The sequence below is a fragment of the Anser anser genome (genome assembly GCF_964211835.1).
Source record: "Anser anser genome assembly, chromosome: Z".
Taxonomy (NCBI): Eukaryota; Metazoa; Chordata; class Aves; order Anseriformes; family Anatidae; genus Anser; species Anser anser.
In genome coordinates, this window is record NC_139723.1 from 53,179,814 (window position 1) to 53,196,392 (window position 16,579).

A 16,579-nucleotide genomic window follows, 5' to 3' on the forward strand; every position below is an offset into this window, starting at 1 on the left:
GGCCGGGTCCCTGGCCAGCTCACGGTGCCTGCGGTGTGCGGCACGGTAAACGCCGGCCCGGCGCGCCTCCCGAGAGCGCCTCCATGTCGCACCGCCGGCCCGCCCCAGCGCCCAGCCGCGCCCGGACGGCTCTCGCTGGAGGGCCGGTGCCGGGACGCCGCTGCCGGTGCCTCGGGGCTCGCCCGGCGGCTGCGGGAGGGCTCGGCGCGGCCGAAGGCACACCGCGGCCCGGCACGGCACGTCCTGAGCCCCCGGGGCCGGGGCGGGGCCTGCGATGCAAAGGAGGGGGCGCGGACAGCGGAGCTGCAGGGCGGCCGGCGGGGGGCGGCGGGGCCGGGCCGGGCCGGGCCGAGCGGAGCGGGGGCGGCCGGGAGGCGTGCACCGGCGGCGGGGAGCGGGACCGGCGGCCGCCGTCAGCGCGGCGGGCAGTGGAGCGGGAACATGGCGAGCGTCGGCAACGGCACGGAGGAGAACGGCGGCGAGGAGGCGAGTGCGGGGCAGCGGGCGGCGGGCGGGGGGCGGCCGCTGCCGGCGGGGGGTGTCGCGGTGCGGGGCCCGCCCCGGCGGCGTCCCGCCTGCCCCGGGCTGCGGCGGGGAGAGCGGCGGAGCCGCGTCCCGGGGACGGCCCGGCCCGGCCCGGCCCGGCCGGCGGGGAGAGGGCGAGCGGCGAGTTGGGGAAAGTTGTGCCGGGGGCGGCCCCTGCCCCTTCCGCGCACCCTGCTGCCGCCGGCCCGCCTTCCCCTCTTCCTAATTTCTTTATTGCCTTTTATTCTTTTTTTTTTCTTCTTATTTCCATTCATTTTCTTTCCCTTCTTTTCATTTTATTTCCTTTCCTTTCCCTTCCTTTTATTGCCCTTCCTTAGTTTCCTTTCCTTCCCTTTCTTTTTCCCTTTTAGCCCATCGCGGCGGGTGCGGTGCGCTCCCTGTAGGCCCCGTGTCGGGGGGGCTCCGCCGTGGGGCTGCGCAGCCTGCCAGGGGTCTGGGCAGCAGGGCAGGGGGCTGCCGCACGCTGCGGCAGGTCCTGCGGCTGTCCTGCTGCCTCGGTTAGAGGTCCGGACACGAATCCCCTCGCCTCAACTCTTCGTGCTTTCGTAGTACGCTCCCGGGTCCAGACAGGTGCGATAGCAGAATCGCTGCTAGCTCCTATGAGGAAGGTCGTGGGTGAAATGGATGTCCCAGGCTGTCTTTTCAGAAGCAGGACCACAAAAACAAGGCAGTCGTAAATGGAGGGTGCTTCTAAAAGCAGGAGCTCAAAGTCCTGGTGGGCTCGGATTGGAATACCCACCTGGCTCCTGACTGCGCGCTGTAAGAGCAGTGGCTTCAGTGTTGCTTAACACTCAGCAGCTTTTTCGAAAAGGTTTGCAAGGCGTAGTTCCAGCAGAACTTTGCTGAACAACATTTGTGAATCACATCATTGCATAATAGTTTTTGTCTTCCTTCTTTTCTTTCCAAAGATATTGCTGGTGTGAATTTTAGAAACAGACATGCAGCCAGTGCCCTGTTTCTGAGGTGAGCTAGTGTTGTGTATAACAGAGCAGCTGACAAACATCTATATAGGATGGGGATGCTGCACGGTTCTCTTGAATACTCATGTTTTATATTTGGCAGTTGCAGAAGTTGCTTTTGGATGAGATGATTTAAAAAAAAAAAATCTCACTTGGAAGGTGGGGATACACTACCCTGTATTTCAGGGCATGCTGAAAAAGTTGCTACTTCCTAAGGCTGTAGTGTAGAGGCATAATGTGAAGAGGATGTGAAAAGCTATATCGCTTTGTGTATTTGAGTGAGTTGCTGCAAAAGCTTAGCGCACCAAGTAGGGGCAGTGATCTCTGTGGGGCTAAGGTTTGTTTCCGACACAGGGAGTGAGTAAATACCAGGGGGAACAAGTTATTAATGAACTCCTGCTGCTCTCGGTAAGCGAGTAGTTCGAATTCACAATTGGTAAAACAGGTATTTAGCAACCTAGCTGTAGTCCGGCTGTCCCATTTAAAACAAACAAACAACAACAAAAAAAAAACACAAACACATAAGGGTTGCTTTCTGTCAAGTGTCAGTGTTATATCTCTTACAGGAAAAGATGATTCCATGCAAATGGACAAGTGGACATAAAAGCACCTGGAAAAGGTTTTACCTAAGCAACAGCATGCCAAAAGCAAACAAGCTTTTTTCCTATGAGCTCTAAAGAGCTCATAGTCTGTGTAGAGACTTGTACTTGATTCTCTAGAGTGTGTGGGTTTTGAATGGACCAGAATAGGTAATAGCGCGAGCAGTCGAACTTTTCCTGATAAGAACTGAGAGTTCAGAGAGGAACGGCAGATGCTGGCTTGATCCTGGAGAAAGTGACTGCTTCTGTATCAGAAGTTATCCCGACTGCTGGCATCCTTTGCCTACAAGTTCATCACAGCCTTTACTAATCTTGATGTGATTTCAGCACTTCAGACATGAACTAGTTGTTTTGAAGTGCCTTAACTGTTATTTAAGTGTTTAAGCTGGGGAACGTTGCTGTTAGTTTTCTTCTTAAGAGCTGTGTGCTTCCAAGTAACGTTTACACGTAATGTGAAAGATACGAGCTGTTTACTTCCTTGTTTAAGTGTACATCCTTAGCACCGTATGAATATAGCTTTTAGCATAGGATTTTGCTTTGTATGGACTTGTTCATCCCTGAAGCTTTGAAAAAAGACGTGTTAAGCTAAACCTTGAAGTCATTTTCTACTTGATGGGATCTTAACTAGCAAGAAGACTTCTGCAGTTCTTGCTGATGATGCAGGCAGCAGCTCTCTGCTGTAGTCCATGATGAAGAAAATGTGTGGTTTCCCTTATGCTTCCTTGTAGCTCAAGGAAGTACAAGATAGCATATTCATCTTTTTTTGCTGTTTTTTTTTGTCTTGTCCTACAGCTGTGGATTTGAAGTGGGCATTTCAAGGAAGTAGTATGAAGTGTAAGTCTTTGTTTTGTTCCCCAGCTGATGCAAGTGTAGTAGTTTGGGTGTTTTTTAATGAACACCAACTGGAACTGGAGACCTAAGCCTAAGAGTCTGTATTAAGGAGATAACAGTGTGAGGATGTTCATAAGGAAAAAAAAAATGGTTATTAAAATCAGGATTTTTCCATTTGATATTGCTTCCTGGGTGTTAAAGCGTGCGTGGTTATCCTGTACTTGGGGGAAGTTTGCTGGCTGTTAAGTGATCAGAGTGAGAGTGTCTACCTGTGAACTTAGAACATGATATCTCTTAAGCCCTTAAATACCTATATAGCACTGAATTTCTATACTGAAAGTGCTCATGTTAGTATTCTTTTGGAACAAGTTGTAAATATAGGACAGATAGGTTTAGGGGCAAAATGACATTCCCAGCCACTGCAGTCTTCAAGCAAAACTTTAAGCCTTCCCCTTCTCCCCCCTCTACTGTCTAAAGATTACTTAAAATAGTGGGCCAGATCTGCTTCCCATTAAGTTCACTCTGTGCTGCCCTGGTTTTTCAAAGTCTTAAAGCCAGCTTAATTGGTTACTTGGGGATTCCCTATCCATTAAAAAAAAAAACAAAAACAACAAACCCAACCTTGGCCTTTGTGCCTGTGAGGGTTGTGGCCAGACAAAAAGGATCATGGTCTAGAAGTATCTACATGCTATAAAAATGTCTTGTTTGCCCATAGCCGGCTAGGCTAAGGATTATATAGAGATCCGAAAGTGATTTCGTGCCCTTGCTGTGGTTAACTCTAAGTCTTGTATTAAGGGCAGGTTGGCCGATTCAGCTAATCTGTGCCTCAGCTCTAAACTAACCTGTTAAGGAAAATTTGTTTAATGATCTGATGATGCACGCTGTACTCCTTTGAACTGCCCAAGCAAGGACAAATGGTATGTAGGGTGGCTTTACGAGCCTGAGCAGTTTATCTTCTGAACTAATTTCAGTATGAAACCAGTGTCTTCAGGACGGACGTTCTTTAATTCAAGAACTGTTTAGTGCTGCTTAGTACTCTGTTAAAGTACTCAGAGCTCTTTATTCACTGCTGCTGCAGCTACTGCGCTTAAAATCAAAGAACCTACTAGAGTGCTAGTTTTCACCAGTAACAATATAATAATGCGCTTTAGACTATATTAGAGAGAAAATGGCCAGTAATGCAGGCTCCTTTAATGTTTACTCTGAGGACTTTCTTTCCACTGGTTTTGGCTGGTATTTCTAATGCAGAAAAATGTCAATGGGGAGAAACTGTTGTCGTTGTGCTCCCCCTGGGGACTTCGGGAAGCTGAAACAAGCTGATCAGCACCTGTTTTTTTTTTTTTTTCTTTTAAACCTTAAAAATGAACACTTGGTGCAGATGGTGTTGGGAAGGGGCAGTGAGAGCACTTTTTCCTGTGAGAGGTATTATTTTTTTCTTCTGACTGTCATGTCAAGATGAGGATGCATACTCCAATTTTGTATTACCTGTATTGTTCTGAAATGGTGAATTTTTATTGTTTGTGATTTTCCATTTCTTAGCTGCCTTCCTGAAGTTTGTTTCATTCATCTGTTCAAGCTCCTTTGTTAACTGTGAACAAATTTGAAAAAGAATGACTTAAGTCTTTGTTAATTTCCTGGAGAGGCAAAGAAAGTGTATGTAATTAAATGTTCTTATTTAATGCTCCCTTTGGTTGGTCAGCTTGGTTCCCTCTTCAAAGAGAGGGAAGAAAGACATGGGGGTACAGGAAACGGTGGGGTTATTGCGGTTAATGAATTACAAGATGGTGCAAACTAAAGTAAAGCCTGGTTTATGGCTTATTGTGTGTGCACACATTCTAGAAGTGGTAAGGTCCAGTGAGGGAGCAGACGTGATGAAACATGAGATTACTGAAAGCTGTGGTTATTTTGAAAGCCGAAGACTTCTTCAGTGAGAACACTAATGAAAACATATAAAGGCTGCCAGGATATGGGAAGCACGAGATGCGTCTTGCAAAGGCAGAGCTGACAGAGGAACTCCTGGAATAGATAAGTACCTATGAAGCCAATCTGTTTCAATCTGTTATGATTTGCTTTTACATCTGTCCAATTTTTTTTTAATGGTATAATATTTACCTATAGAGATGGAAAAAAAGTTGAAAAAAGAAACAGCTTTTTCTGAAGACTTTTCTTCATATATTGAACTGTGGCTATACTGTTATGGGAAACAACATCTGAGATCTTTTAATGAAGACTTTACATTGAGCAGTGGAAGTTACTGTCCTTAACAGGTACAGCTGTCTTGGTTACTGTAGTTAAAGGCTTGCTGCCATCCACTATATTAGACCATTTTACTTTGTCTTTTACATTTACATAGTCTTCAAAGGGGATAGATTGTATTAAAAAAAAAAAAAGTACAGGGATGAGGTGTAGAGGTTGAAGAGTAGGAAGGAGCTTATTTATTTTCCTCTGAATGGCTAAAGAGTTGCAAGTATGGCACGCAGATTATTGTAGGTTGGAAGGAACCTTACAGACCACCCCATTCCATCCCCCCTGCCATGGCCCAGGACACCTCCCACCAGACCAGACTGCCCAAAGCCCCATCCAGCCTGGCCTTGAGCACCCCCAGGGATGGGGCATCCACAGCGTCTCTGGGCAGCCTGTGCCAGTGCCTCACCACCCTCTGGGTGAAGAATTTCCTCCTTATGTCTAATCTCAATATCCCCTCTTTTAGTTTAAAGCCAATCCCCCTTGTCTTGTCAGTATCTGCCCAAGTAAAAAGTTGTTCTTCATCTGTTTTATAAGCCCCCTTTAGACACTGGAAAGCTGCAGTGAGGTCTCCCCAGAGCCTTCCCTTCTCCAGCCTGAACAACCCCGACTCCCTCAGCCTGTCTTCATAGGAGAGGTGCTCCAGCCCTCTGATTGTCCTCGTAGCCCTCCTCTGGACTCGCTCCAACAGGTCCGTGTCCTTCTTGTGCTGGGGGCCCCAGAGCTGAACGCAGGGCTCCAGGTGGGTTTTCACGAGAGCAGAGCAGAGGCGGACACTCACCTCTCTAGCACTGCTGGTCCTGCTGCTTTTTATGTATCCCAGGGTATGTTTGGCTTTCTGGGCCACAAGCTCACACTGCAGGCTCATGTTGAGCTTCTCATCAGCCAGCATCCTCAGGGCTGCTCTCAATTGACTCATTGCCCAGCCATCATAAGTGAACACAAAGTTATATGTAGCGTTGTTTGGTGCTATAGTGGCAATAGAGCACACAGCTGTATGCTATCCAGGTAATACCAGTTGAGTTTTGCCATTTATCTGTTCAGATCATACCTTACTTTATAAGTTGGTCTCTTTAAATTGTGCAGGTGAGTTAACTAAAATGTCGCAAGAGATTTAAAGAAATGTTGTAAAAGTCTCCACAAATCAATAGAAACTCTCGTGTATATAATGACCATGGGCTAAAGTGAAAATGAATATGGATATCGGCAATGGGTGGAGATCAGAGCGACGTAAGTAGTTCACTGCCAGTCTTTTATTGTTTGGCTGCTACCTCTCCTTTCATAGTTGAAAGAAGTATACTACACCTTGAGTACTGGGTCTGTCTTTTCTGTTTTTATACCCCTGGGTGCTGAAGGGAGGAAGTGACATTTAGAGAGGTTCAGTGTTTTAGGTTTAACAGTGCAGTCATGTGGGATTTCCTTTTCCGTAGTATGAGTCATCATAGCCAGTTCACCAGCCGATTCGCAGTGTGAACGTGGTGCAAAGGAGCTGGCGTTTTGATTGCCTGTGAGTATGCTCTCCATGCTACAGTGAAATTCAACGTAATAGCTCCGAAGGAGGGACTACGCGCATGAACAGTGACCTAGACACACCGACATACTATAAACGTAACCTTACACTTACAGTGAAATGTTAATGATCCTTTGAGCAGAAGTGACAAATCCAGCAACAACTGTATATTTTTTCTGTCATTATTATATTCCTGGTGAAATGTCCAAAGGCTATTGATTGCTCATGCATCAGTAAGCTGCGTGGCATCTGTGTGTGAGGAGGGAAACTGCACACCTCTACCTTTTTGACAAGCCTCAGTGCACAAATAGATGATGTGACTTCTCTGTGGGGAAATACATGCTGAATTCAGTGCATCTTTTCTGGATCCTGCAGCTTTCAGTCAATGCTTGAGGAAACAGCAAGCTCTGGTTGGGGACATAGTGGATGAATAGTTAAAGTAGAGGGAATCTTTACTGAAGAAGCAAGGTAGTAGCCTCGAGAGACATGAGGAAAACTTAATGGGAGACCTTAGTAGGTCAACTCTAACTTCATGTTAATGAAATTTGAAGGTGCACGTTACTCGTGATATTTGTTGGCAAAGAGTTGTCCTCATAACTTCAGAAGAGAACGTGTTTTGTTTGTACTTGCCTTTAAGTAGCCTAGAAAGAACTAACACTTTAGCTTACTGTCAAGTTAAGTCAAGATCTGATTCTGCTCAGTGTAATGTAATGTGACACTTGTTCTGGTTGTGACACTATATTTTTGTTAGGCTTTTGTCTGTCTCACTCTGATTCTGGTAGAAACACAACTCTTCAGAACATATTTATAAATCAGCTAATAATTTGTTAATTTTATACTAATCAGGACATCAAGTGACTGCTCATTGAAGAGGATGCTTTTCTACTCAAATGAAAAAAAATTTATTCTAGGGGAGATGGAAGGTTGCCTCTCTAGCACCAGGGTACAGGTTGTGCTCTGGACAAAAGTCATTGCTGTAATCCTGTACAGATGTCTTCAACTGTGGATAATGTTGGTTTCTAAAGCTCTGCTGTTTTGTTACTGCACTTAATGCTGCTGGTGGATTAGAGGATATCCACAGAGACTGTCAAGTTCTCTAATGAGAAAAACATTATCACAAATAGGTTGTTGCAATTACTGTTACTGCAGCAAGGCCTTCTTTTAAAGGAAATGAAACAAGTAAAATCACTTAAGTAGCTTTACACTATAAAATACAGCTCTTTGGTGCTACCTGTGCAGCAGCTACTGTTGCGTTCTATACAAAGGAGTGTTCAGCCATGTAGTCCAGGAAACACCTAGCCTGAGGGAAGTGGGGAGGTTAATGTCGAATGTTCATATAACTAATGAAATAAAGAAAGATAGGCAAAGCGGGCACTGAGTCATCTTTAATACAGAGTAAACATGTTTGTTCTCCAGCTTGGCATCATCTCTGAAAAGTATTAGTATTAGCAGTTCCAAAGCAGTGTCTCTATAATGAGACTTATTGAGGATTGTTGACTGCATTGAAATTGATAAGCGTTCTGGAATGCTATAAAGATATTCTTCCAGGGGAAATGTAATTGGAAAGATGTGATACTTTTGTCTCTGTAAGTCTGTAATAAGTACACGGTGACCCTGCTACATAACTAGGATTTTTCTTTGAATCTTTAGAAAGCCAAAAAAGCAGTGAGGACCTTTATTTGAAATTGCCTAGTAAACTTCAGGGCAACATGATGTACTCTTTTTCTTAGCTATTTCTATCTTACCCTTTTTTCTTTACTACGATGTAGTCTCCACTGCGTTTACTTCTTTTGTATCCTAAATCAAGACAGATTTTTTTTAATGTATAATTGCGGCTTGACTTATACTTTGCCTTTGTTTTATGCTTCCAGAAATATATGAGATTTTTGTTTTTATTTTTTTTTGTGACTATTTGTCATTTCTGAAGACAGATGTTGTAGGGTAAGGACAGAGACACTGGAATTGCAGTTCTGCTCCTTCCTGCTCTAAGCCACCCATGGTTAACATGAACTATATTATACAAGTAGAGACCTCGCCAGAGTTTGGTAACTTGTGACATAACAAGATCTTTACCGGAGAAGGGCTGGGAAATTTAGTAAGTGCAATTAAAATCTCAGCCATGAATACTTAGCATAGATTAAAAACAAACCCCAAACATGCAAGGGGCAAACCTCTTATATCCAGGACTAACAGATCTGGATGTCTTAATGAGAACATACACTATTATTAGTAGCTCTGATTCACTTTTCGAGTTTCTTTTAATGACAGACTGCTGGAAAGCACTGATAATCCTCTTGCTTGCACTTTCAGAGATAGTTATTTCTCTTTATGTTACAAGCACAGTTGATGTTATATTTGAGACGCCTTGCATTTTATTCAGACATGCGGTTGTAGTCTCATGGTGCTAAGATAAAACTGCAGGTTTACCATTATTATTATTTAAAAAGAAATTATTTGAGCTCTGTTCTTTAAACTGCTTCCAGTTGTACCAAATGCCAAGCAATGATAATAGATTACATCTCTGAAGCATGTGAACTCTAGCAACAAAACTTTCTTATGATTACCACACAGTCCTTTTTTGCAATGGATTGTAATTTAGCTGTGACTTGAGTTGTTCTTATTTATCTGTGTGTGTGTTTAAACCATAAAATGAATTGCTATGTGACGGAGGTGAGGAAGTCTGTAGAATTATGAAACCTGAGGATGCATTTAAATGAGGTCTTTGGAAAGCTTCCTTGCATAGACTATGAAATTCTTTGTGGTAGGCAATACACCAGTTGTCCTGGAAAAAATTATTCTGGAAGTGTTCCCGAGCATATAGCTGTGGCATCAAGCATTACACAATCAAAGAATGTCTGATCCTGTTGCATCTAGTGAAGGTGACGGCATTCGATTCAACTTCTGAGCACTGATAATGGGAGAAAATGAGTGATTAATTCCTTGCTGTGATAGCCAGATAGTTTGGGAAGATGGTTTTCAATTCAGGATAATTCTCCAGCTGGTTCATGGCTTTCACAAAACAAGAGGTACCACATAAATATATATTTTGAGTCTTTTTGATTGCCCATGCAGTTTAGTTCAAGATTAAGCCCTGTATATCAGGAATTGTGCATGTTTTTGTATTGCGTGAAGGGTACAGCTCTTTCCTACTATGTATTTTGACTGATAGCTTAAGAACTTCAAAAGAGTCTCGATTTGTAATCCATTTTAGAGTTAGATATGTCTTTACTACTCTATCAGTGCTTCTTGTTTTACCTTTGTTCTTTATTCCTGTTCTTGAATACTACTAGTTGGTGATGGGTTTTTACTGTCTTTAATGTTGATCATATGAGTCAACAGCTAGGTTCAGTTGCAGCTAATAGCAGTCCCACTAAAAACAAGTAATTTGGAGGAAGGGGAGACATTTTATTTTTCTTTGGTCTGAAGAAACCTGTTCTTGACAACAGTGGATTTCAGGTTTTTGAGAAGTTGTTTTACTAGCAAATAGTTACACAACTTAGCAGCACAAAAATAGATGTAGCACTCAAATTATGAAACAGCAATGAAAGAAATTTTTATTCATCATAAAATAACTTACTTTTTCAAATGTTTTGGTAAAAGATCATGGTGGGAATAAATCTCAAGTAGAAACAGAAGAGGTTCAAGTTAACTATAGCCTTTCTTTCCCATCAAGGCAGTTTGAAACAAGTGATTTAAGGAATTTTCCTTTCTCATTCTCTTCCTTGCTTTTTCAGCTGATGAGGAATCATTTTGGTCAGCAAAATGAAAATCTTCTAAAAGTGAAATAAACGCCTTGTTACGTTGGCTGCTGTTACTTCCAATTTTTCTATGCTTTTTAAATTTTACTTTGAGCATCCTGTGATAACATGGTGAGAACTGTTAGGTTTTGCTTCACTATCTGCATCAAGCATACTGAAATATGGAAATAAAAGTAGGAAGGTTATGTGAGGCAGCTGGGCAGATCTACCCTTGTGAGAGAGGAAGAATTGAGATTGTGCAATTTCAAAGTGAGTACGGATGTGTCATCTGGTGTTTGTCAGATGGGTCTTCCAACTTCCCTTTTCATGATAGCCTTGATAGCTTTTATCTTATTTGGTGGGTTTTGTTGAGTCAAGTGATTACAACCTTAACTTCTTGTGCACTAAAATTGTATGTTTTGAAGTAATGCTGTTTTGTTAGCAGCAGATTATCTAATGATCCTTTGTTTAGACTGAGCTAAAGTTTCTGTGAAGTTTTGCCAGTTATGGAAAGCTAAACTTCATGAGGGATAGACAATTCTGAACTACAGTGGGTGAAATTTCCCTAGCTGTGAAATTTTAACTTTGCCAGCTTCATTATTTGTGTCAGAGATCTGTGACTTTGCTGATACCTTGACTGCATGCAAACAAATCAAGAGCATAAACGCTTGTTATGTCTGTTAAGCACCAGCTGAAGACTTGCTTCCAGTTAGTTTTTCTAACTATGCTTTTCTTTCTGTAAAACATCTCACTGTGTTTTCCATCTTCTAATGAATTCAAGAATGACCTCTATACAGTCTTTGGAAATGGATTGTAGAAGGCTGGTTGGACTGACAGTAGAAAAGTCTCTACCAGCTGTGTCCTGGAAGATGTAGATATACCTAATTATTAATGCATATGGCTATGCATCAGAAGAATTAGGTCTGGAAAAACGTGAAGATGGTCTTACCAGCTTACAGACGTGATAAATAGCACCCTATGTTTCCTTTTGACTTTAATAGGGCTTCATTCAATCATTTCATAGAAATGACATGATACAAAAGTTTGTAACAAATCTTGATGAGCTTGGCACAAAGGTTTGCAAGACTCTCAGGCATGTCTAATTAAAGAAGAACTAAGCTGATAGAACAATCATTCTTACTGATAGAGAGGACAAGCTTATGGTGTCTTCTGGAGTATCTCCTTTGAGGAGAACGTTTTTGTGTAGTCCCTACTTTCTCAGTCTGTTTAGTCACCTTCCCATTCTTCTCAAGTCACTTTTCTGATGGTATTGAAAGGCAGATGTATCCAGTCAAAGTGCATCTACGTATGTTTATTTATCTTTGTCTGTAGAATTGCTTGGCAATCAGTTTTGTCCAATAAAAATGACTAAGAATAGTGACATATTTGAAAATCCCTTTAGGAGCATACTCTGATGCGTTTGTACTGGACTAGCAACTCCCAATGTTTTTTTTTCCTGGTGCTGTTAACAAACATATGCCTAACTGATATTTCTTTGAACTTGGGGCTGTTTGTTGGGATATATGAGAGGAAAGATGGCTAACTGTTTATATATGTATATATAAACTTTATTATAGCAATGATGTTCTGTGTTGCTACCCTATTCCTTTGACTCTTAAACGTGCTTTTTGTGCAAAAGCAACTGCAGGTCAAACTGACAAATACAGGTCAAATAGCAGGAATGTGCCAGTGTAAACTGTAAGAGAATCCAGACTGGTGTTCAGCCAACTTTAACTGAAGTTACATTCTCACTTTTATGCGCAAAACGTCAGATATGAATGCGAACACAAATAACTGTTGACAGCAGCCATTTGCATGTCAATTATAATGAAGTATTTTGTGATCCTTGCTGATGGTGTAACCGAGTCTGCCTATTTCCACTTCTCAGTTTAACAGGGGAGAGCTGTTGCTTAAAACAGCGCAAGCTCAGCCAGCTGCAGTCAGAACAGGCGAGACTGATGCTAGTGTACTGATGTGAGACTGCCTTAAGCCTGGTGTTTAGAAGTAGATTCAGAAAAGGCTTCATCTTGATGCTCGCTCTAGTATGTAGATATTCTGACCCACAACGACTGACATCGCTGAATATAATCGTTCCCAGTCCTGACCTCGTTTATATAAAGTGGCTGGTATGCTGCTTTAGAAATGTCCTGCTTACATGCAGCTGAGTGCAAATCAAGAGTTGTCTGCTTTTTAGAACATGTTAATAATTAACATTTAACTACAGCAGGTGCTTTCATTGAAAGCATCTGTTTTCTGTTAAAATTGAGTATGGAACTTTTATGACTCAATTTTCATATGTATTTTGGTAATTTTGAGGTAACTGGCTTTGCATGGAAAGGTCACTGCTTTCTAGGCTGTAATGGAGACACCTTTGTTCTTGTGGGTACTGACATCTAATGATTGAGCTAAATGACACTGGCTTTTGTATTTAGCTACAGTTTATTTAGCCAAATTTACAGTAGAGCTGGGTTCTACCTTATCAACTCCTGTTTTCTCTTTGTGTGTGGGATGTTGTGTTTTTTGTTTTTTCTTAGCACGTGACCCCTGATCAAATCACCCACATTAGTAAAGGTCTTGAATATGACATGGTGTTCCATGTGGGTGAGACTGCATAAAATACCAGTGTTTTTCCAGAGAGGCGAGTGGAGGGTTTGGTGTCTGTTTTGGAGGAGCTGTGTTATCCTAAAAGTTTTCCACAGCAGATGAAAAACTTGAGCTCTCAGAAGCCAAAGATCAAGCTCAGTAGTTCAGACTTATTTATTCCAAGTATTTTTAAGAGTAACTTTGAAGAAGCAGATGGATCATATTTAGAGCTCAAGCCAATGAACTTGAAATACTGCGTAAGCACAAAAATGCATCGTTTTTTCCTTCAGAGAAGGAGTTATTTTCATGTTAAAAAAAAAAAATAGTTGCACTGAGTAGAAACAGAGTTTGTGTGTTTCAGTTCAGTTCTTGCTTTCTAATGCTACAGCCCACTTAAGTGACAATTGAATTCCGTCCTTAGGTGACACCATCATCTGATTGTTAGCATGCAAGAACGGTGTCCACAACAGATTGTTTTATAGGTAAAGTTCTCGGTTACTTTTTTCTAGTTTATACAGCTTCTACCTAAGGTTTTGAAGTGCGCGTAGACATGTTAGACTTCTCTTGCTCTGGATGAATCAAATGAGTTTGCTTAGGTGAATTTATTTTTAGCTGAGCAGTATTATAAAGTGAATTTTCACAACTTTAAATCAGTAAGCTTACAGTATTGTTCATCTCCATCATTCTTTTTTTGTGAAGTAGTCATTTCTGTTTTTTAATTCTTTGGGAGTAATTTTTGAGGGGAGGAGAAGCAGCAAAATAATATCCATATAATCCATTATGAAGATATTTTATGTTGTGTGGAGAATAAGCACGCTTCTGGGAAAGAGGGGAAAGAGCAGTATTCAGAAACTACCTAAAATGAAATATAAATATCCGTTTGATTCTATGCAGTGGAATTCTGACAGTAAATTCTGTAGCGGAATACTGTCTGTGGCTCAAATTGCAGGCTATGAGTTAATTTGAACAAGTTCTTTGTAAAGTATTGTCAGAACTACAGATAATTGCTCCTTGTGTAACAAAAGCAATCAGTTCTCATGAAACTTGGCTGACGTTGAACCTAGTAATTTGTGCTTAGCTGAGCCATAACGTTGTGTACTTTTCAGACTCCTTAATCTGGAGTCATGAAAGACAGGGTCCATAGTTATTCTTACTTAACACTCTGCCTGAAGAAATGTGAATTTGACTCAGCAGGAAAAAAGACATGATGAAAACCAATCTTTACAAGAAACCAAAGAGATTTTACTTTGTACTGATTTTGTGCTTGTGTGTGATTTTTTTGAAACTTTTTCAATGAGATATTAAATATTTCTGCTTGGTAAATCAAAGTGATTAAACTTTTAAATAGCTTTTACATTAAGTCATGTGTTCTAGCTCTTGGACTATTTTGGGGAATCTCTTCAGTATTTGTACATATTAACCAACCTTCAGGAAAGCTGAACTCTAAGGAAGTAAAAAGTTTTACTGTTTTCATCCTCGCAGTGTTGCATGCTAAAACTTTTTTCGACTGTTTGCAGATAAGTTTAAGGATCTCAATAACAATAGGAATTCATATTGAATTACTTGTCAAAATGACCTTCTAGCCTTATTCCAGATTGTTGCTTTCCGTAATACAACCTCAGCCGGCGTGTATGATTTCTTTCATTGTTTTTTCATTTACAGCTCTTCACTTGAGACTGCATTATTCATTGATGCCAGTCTCTTAAAGGCAGCGTTTTCTTGTTACGATTTGTGTTCCACTAACTCCAATATAATTCTTTGCAGCTGAAGATTTCGTTCACTTCTAGGGTATTGATTAAAAATTGTTTTGAATGAAGCCTTGGGGGTATTTTATTAGAAACAATTTAATGATGGTATTCCCCTGAGAACTGTATTTCCTTATGTTTAGTTGGCTAATTATTGATATAAAGTATGCTTTATGGGAGACCGCTTAAACTAGATCAGCCTAGAATATGAAAGGTTTGTCAAATCCAAAGTGTCTGTTTTTATACAAGAAATGTTTAGTAGTCTCAAATCATTTTTTATAAAAAAAAAAAAAACACAAGTTGACTTTCATAACTATGCTTTAATTCTTTATTAATTGTAACTTTTGTGTGTTTTTTTTTAAACCTGAGATTGGTTTCATGTTAAGCAGCTTACAGTGACTTAAGTCTTTTCAGTTGCTTGCTGTGACAGTAGCTGGGGGATATTGTAGCAGTTCTTTGGCTAAAATTATTTCAGTCTACTTGGCAGAGTAAGAACACCTCAATATTCTTACGTAAATGCAAAATAAGTGAGTAGAGAACTGACAGTGGATTATGCAGTATTTGTATTTCATTAAATGCTGAGTACACTGTTGCCTCCCTGAAGGAGAACTCCAAAGTACAGATCATGATAAATGGGAATAAAAAAGCTTGCAGAAAAATGTCTCTGAAATGTCCTGTCTTTAGCGTTAAAAACAAACAAAACCAAACAAAACATCATCAACAACAAACAGAAAAACAAGCCTAAAATAAGAAGCAGTGTATTGCTGAGATTGGAAGGTGCAATCCCACTGAAATGGGATTGTCCCAGTTATTTTCTTGCTTTGGGGTCAGTCATGCTCCTGCGCTGCATGTCTCAGAACGTTCCCAGTTTCACTGACGTTTCTCATCAGAGCTCTCTTCATAGTTCTCAGCTTAGTCATAGAACAGAATCACATAATCATAGAATCGTTAAGATTGGAAGAGACCTCCAAGATCATCTTGTCCAACCATCCCCTACCACCAATGTCACCCACTAAACCATGTCCCTAAGCACCAGGTCCATCCTTTCCTTAAACATCCCCAGGGACAGTGGCTCTACCACCTCCCTGGGCAACCCATCCCAATGCCTAACCACTCTTTCTGAGAAGAAATGTCTCCTAATTTCCATCCTAAACCTCCCCTGGCACAACTTGAGGCCATTCCCTCTAGTCCTATCACTAGTTATCTGTGAGAAGAGGCTGACCCCCAGCTCCCCACAGCTTCCTTTCAGGCAGTTGCAGAGAGCAATAAGGTCTCCCCTGAGCCTCCTCTTCTCCAGGCTAAACAACCCCAGTTCCCTCAGCTGCTCCTCACAGGACTTGTGTTCCAGGCCCTTCACCAGCTTCATGGCCCTTCTCTGGACATGCTCCAGGGCCTCGATGTCCTTCTTGTAGTGAGGGGCCCCAAACTGAACACAGTACTCGAGGTTTGTCCTCACCAGAGCAGAGTACAGGGGGATGATCGCCTCCCTGGTCCTGCTGGCTACACTATTCCTGATACAAGCCATTCGAGTCAACTGAATGGATGTATGTTGCCCTCTTGTATCCTTGAGCAAGGTGCAAGCTCCACTGTCTGCTCATTTTAAGGGGTCGTTGCTGGGGGTATGGAATTTGAAATGTGTAGCCACCTGTTTCTTTGAATTTATTATGAATGGACTCCTGACTCGGGCTAAAAAGTAACGAATACATACAAAGTCACATAAAATAATAATAAAAATGTATATTTTCTGTATTTACTTGGATTCTGTTCAAAGTACATTTTTAATATTCTATTTTATTTGCTAATAAAACTGTGTGATGACTACTCT

The 16,579-nt window shown here is 41.6% G+C and overlaps 1 protein-coding gene across 3 annotated transcripts in view; it reads left to right on the top strand.

The window, feature by feature from the left end:
* Window positions 1-259: 259 nt before the first annotated feature.
* Window positions 260-16,579, top strand: part of TTC39B (tetratricopeptide repeat domain 39B) — a 76,557-nt gene continuing 60,237 nt past the window's right edge. Inside the window, exon 1 of one of the 3 annotated variants that reach the window (XM_083817122.1) lies at window positions 260-486. In XM_083817122.1, the coding sequence (XP_083673248.1) occupies window positions 275-486 (212 nt within the window). In that variant the 5' untranslated portion in view covers window positions 260-274. Of the gene's footprint in view, window positions 491-16,579 lie in introns of all 3 variants that reach the window. The other 2 variants (XM_083817124.1, XM_083817125.1) reach the window with 2 other exon arrangements.